This window comes from Monoraphidium neglectum (genome assembly GCF_000611645.1).
Source record: "Monoraphidium neglectum strain SAG 48.87 unplaced genomic scaffold scaffold01538, whole genome shotgun sequence".
NCBI classification, from domain to species: domain Eukaryota; kingdom Viridiplantae; phylum Chlorophyta; class Chlorophyceae; order Sphaeropleales; family Selenastraceae; genus Monoraphidium; species Monoraphidium neglectum.
This window is the reverse complement of record NW_014012090.1, coordinates 2,166-4,665: the sequence shown is the minus strand read 5'-3', so window position 1 is coordinate 4,665 and position 2,500 is coordinate 2,166. Positions and strand designations below refer to the sequence as shown.

The 2,500-nt window shown below is 62.4% G+C and overlaps 1 protein-coding gene across 1 annotated transcript in view; it reads left to right on the top strand.

The window, feature by feature from the left end:
- MNEG_8223 (hypothetical protein) overlaps positions 1-574 on the top strand; it is a gene marked incomplete at both ends in the record, with an annotated part of 2,200 nt that extends 1,626 nt beyond the window's left edge. Inside the window, one exon of the mRNA XM_014043302.1 lies at positions 62-574. Coding sequence (XP_013898756.1) covers positions 62-574 — 513 coding nt within the window. The remainder of the gene's footprint in view (positions 1-61) is intronic.
- Positions 575-2,500: the final 1,926 nt, after the last annotated feature.

Genomic DNA, 2,500 nt, shown 5'->3' with positions numbered 1-2,500 from the left:
CCATCCGCAAACGATGCAGGGACATGCGCGGTGCCGACCCGACTTGCTCTACCTCGTGCAGAACAGCAGCAGCCGCACCAGCAGCAGAAGCAGCAGTGGCAGCAGCAGCAGTGGCAGCAGCAGCAGCAGCAGCAGCAGTGGCAGCAGCAGCGGCAGCAGCAGCGGCAGCCGCAGCAGCAGCTTGCCTCGAACAACAGCAGCGCTGCTGCGCCCCTGGCAAGGGAGGGGCAGCAGCTGCGCATCCCCGCGACAGAAGAATAGCATGGCGCACCTGGGCCCCGGCGTCGGCGGCTTCAAAGCTGGAAGCCTCGGCGCGCCGGTTGCAAGTGTGCTGAGTGCCATATGCAGCAGGGTGGCGACAGCGGCGGCAGCTTGGCATCAGGTCCCTCCTCTGCTGTGGCTGCTGCGGCAGCAGCAGCACCAGCGCCAGCAGCTGCGATGCTCTCTGGCAGCTTTTGGAGTCGGCGGTGGCAACGGCGGCGTAATAAGCGGCGCCAGCACTAGCGGCGTCGACGAACCCAAAGCCGGGGCAACCGGCCTCGTAGCATCCACCGGCGCGGCTGCGGGCGTTGCGGTGAGGCCCATCCGACTCCCCGTGGTCAGCACCTTTGTCAGCGTCCCACAGTTGATGGGGTGGGTCAATTGCACCGCGCTTCGGCAGCAGGTGAGCGCTGCAGCTTCAGAGCTTCGACGACATCTCGTCGCGCAAGGGCCAGAAGCATTTGGCAGCGGCTGTGGCGCAAGCTCAACCTTGTCGTGCGGCGCATCGCTGAGCTGGAGCTCCAGGGCTCCCGCTTCTACACCGAGGCGGCTGCGGAGGCAGCCGATGCTGAGCGGCGAGCGCGGGCCACGACAACGGCGGCGTACGTCCGGTACCTGGAGAGGACCGCCGCCGCCAAGGCCAAGGCGGCGCGTGGGGAGGACAGCACCAGGAGCGAGACGGGGGGCGACGATGAGTGAAAGGCGGGCGTGGCACATCGCCTCGCAGTGCGCCTTTGCGTGACGTTTGCGATGGCAATGCCTTGGGCGCATTGCCTTTTTGTCTTCATGTCACCGCCTAGTAGGTGCCTGCTGGCAGGCCAGCGCGATCGCCAGTGCGGTGCCCTGCTTTTTATGCTGGGGTTTGTGATGCTCCTGCTCATGCACACGCACTTCTCCAAAGTGCAGGCAATTAACAAGCGATGTGCGGCAGTAGTGGGTTCTTGCTGTGGTCGCGACGAAGCAGTTGCCAGCGCTGCACGCGGGCGCTCAGCTAGCTGAGGCATGAATGTGTAATTTGAGAGTGGCGCTGCAGCTGTCCTCCTTTTGCTCATCTTACATGCCCGTTGCAGTCATCACTTCCAAACATGATGGCGTTCTGGGAAGCACACCGCCCCTTTAAAGGATGCTGGGTCGCGCTCAGCTCCAGCCTCAGTTGCTGCGGCAGAGAGGGGACATATGTTTTGGCCACATAGCAGCCAGGGTACATTGCTGAGCTCTGCACGGCATGGGGGTGATGTTTTGCGGTCGAGTTACGATAGCTTTTCAGCAAGAGTGGCATTCAAGGAAATGCAGCCAAAACGCCAGAGGTGCGACTGCGTTGCGGCTGTTGCAATCTGCTGGCAGCCGGCGCGGCTGAAGATGCCATACTACCACCTTTGTGGCTCCACAGCAGGTCAGGGTAAACCGCTGGGCGCTGGGGGCCATGACTGTCACATGCTGATGTCACATGATGACAGGGCCCAGCTTTCACAGCATGCACAAGGCGTTGCGGCCGCGGCTTGCCGAGGCTGCCTTGTGGTGCTCATCGGTGACCGCACAGTGCGAGACCCGCCGGCCGTGGGGTGCCCGGCCGGGGCGCCTGCCCGCAAGGGGCCACCCCCCACCGCGCCCAGGGTCGTCTACCCGCGGCGTACCCGCCCTGTGCCGCGGTGTGACACCCGGCGCGTACCCGAACCCTATGCAACAACCCGCTTATGGGATCCCTCCGTGGTCATGTGACTGACTTTTATTTGGCATGCCGTGTCATGGCCAGGGTTTGGGGGCCTACCCTCCAGACATTTTACGTATAGTTATGGCGGTGTGTTTGTGTCGGTCTGCGCTGCGTGCGTAAAGGGCCGTGGACACTGAGGGCGGACAGCCGCCAAGCTTTAAGGGTGGCACTTGGTGCGCCCAACATGCTGCAACAGCCTGCGCGCTCGAGACATATGCGCTGATACAAACTCCAGATGCAAGGCTGCGAAACGACTGGGTCTGCTGTGTTTACTGGGTGGTGTGATGCTTGTGCTGCTGCAGGCATCAGCAGAGCAGTCGTTGCTTGAAGTGCTTGCGTTCAAAGTCTGCTGGGTTGTTCTAGAAGGAGGCGACCATGGGATTAAAGCTGTGCCAACAAACAGTAACACCCAAGCAGCGCATGCGCACGTGTGCAGAGTTAGCAACCACAGGCACGCACAGCGTGGAGCTGCTAGCAGGTCTGTGCATGCAGGTCAGTGCAGCATAGCAGTCCAGCAGTTTGACCCCA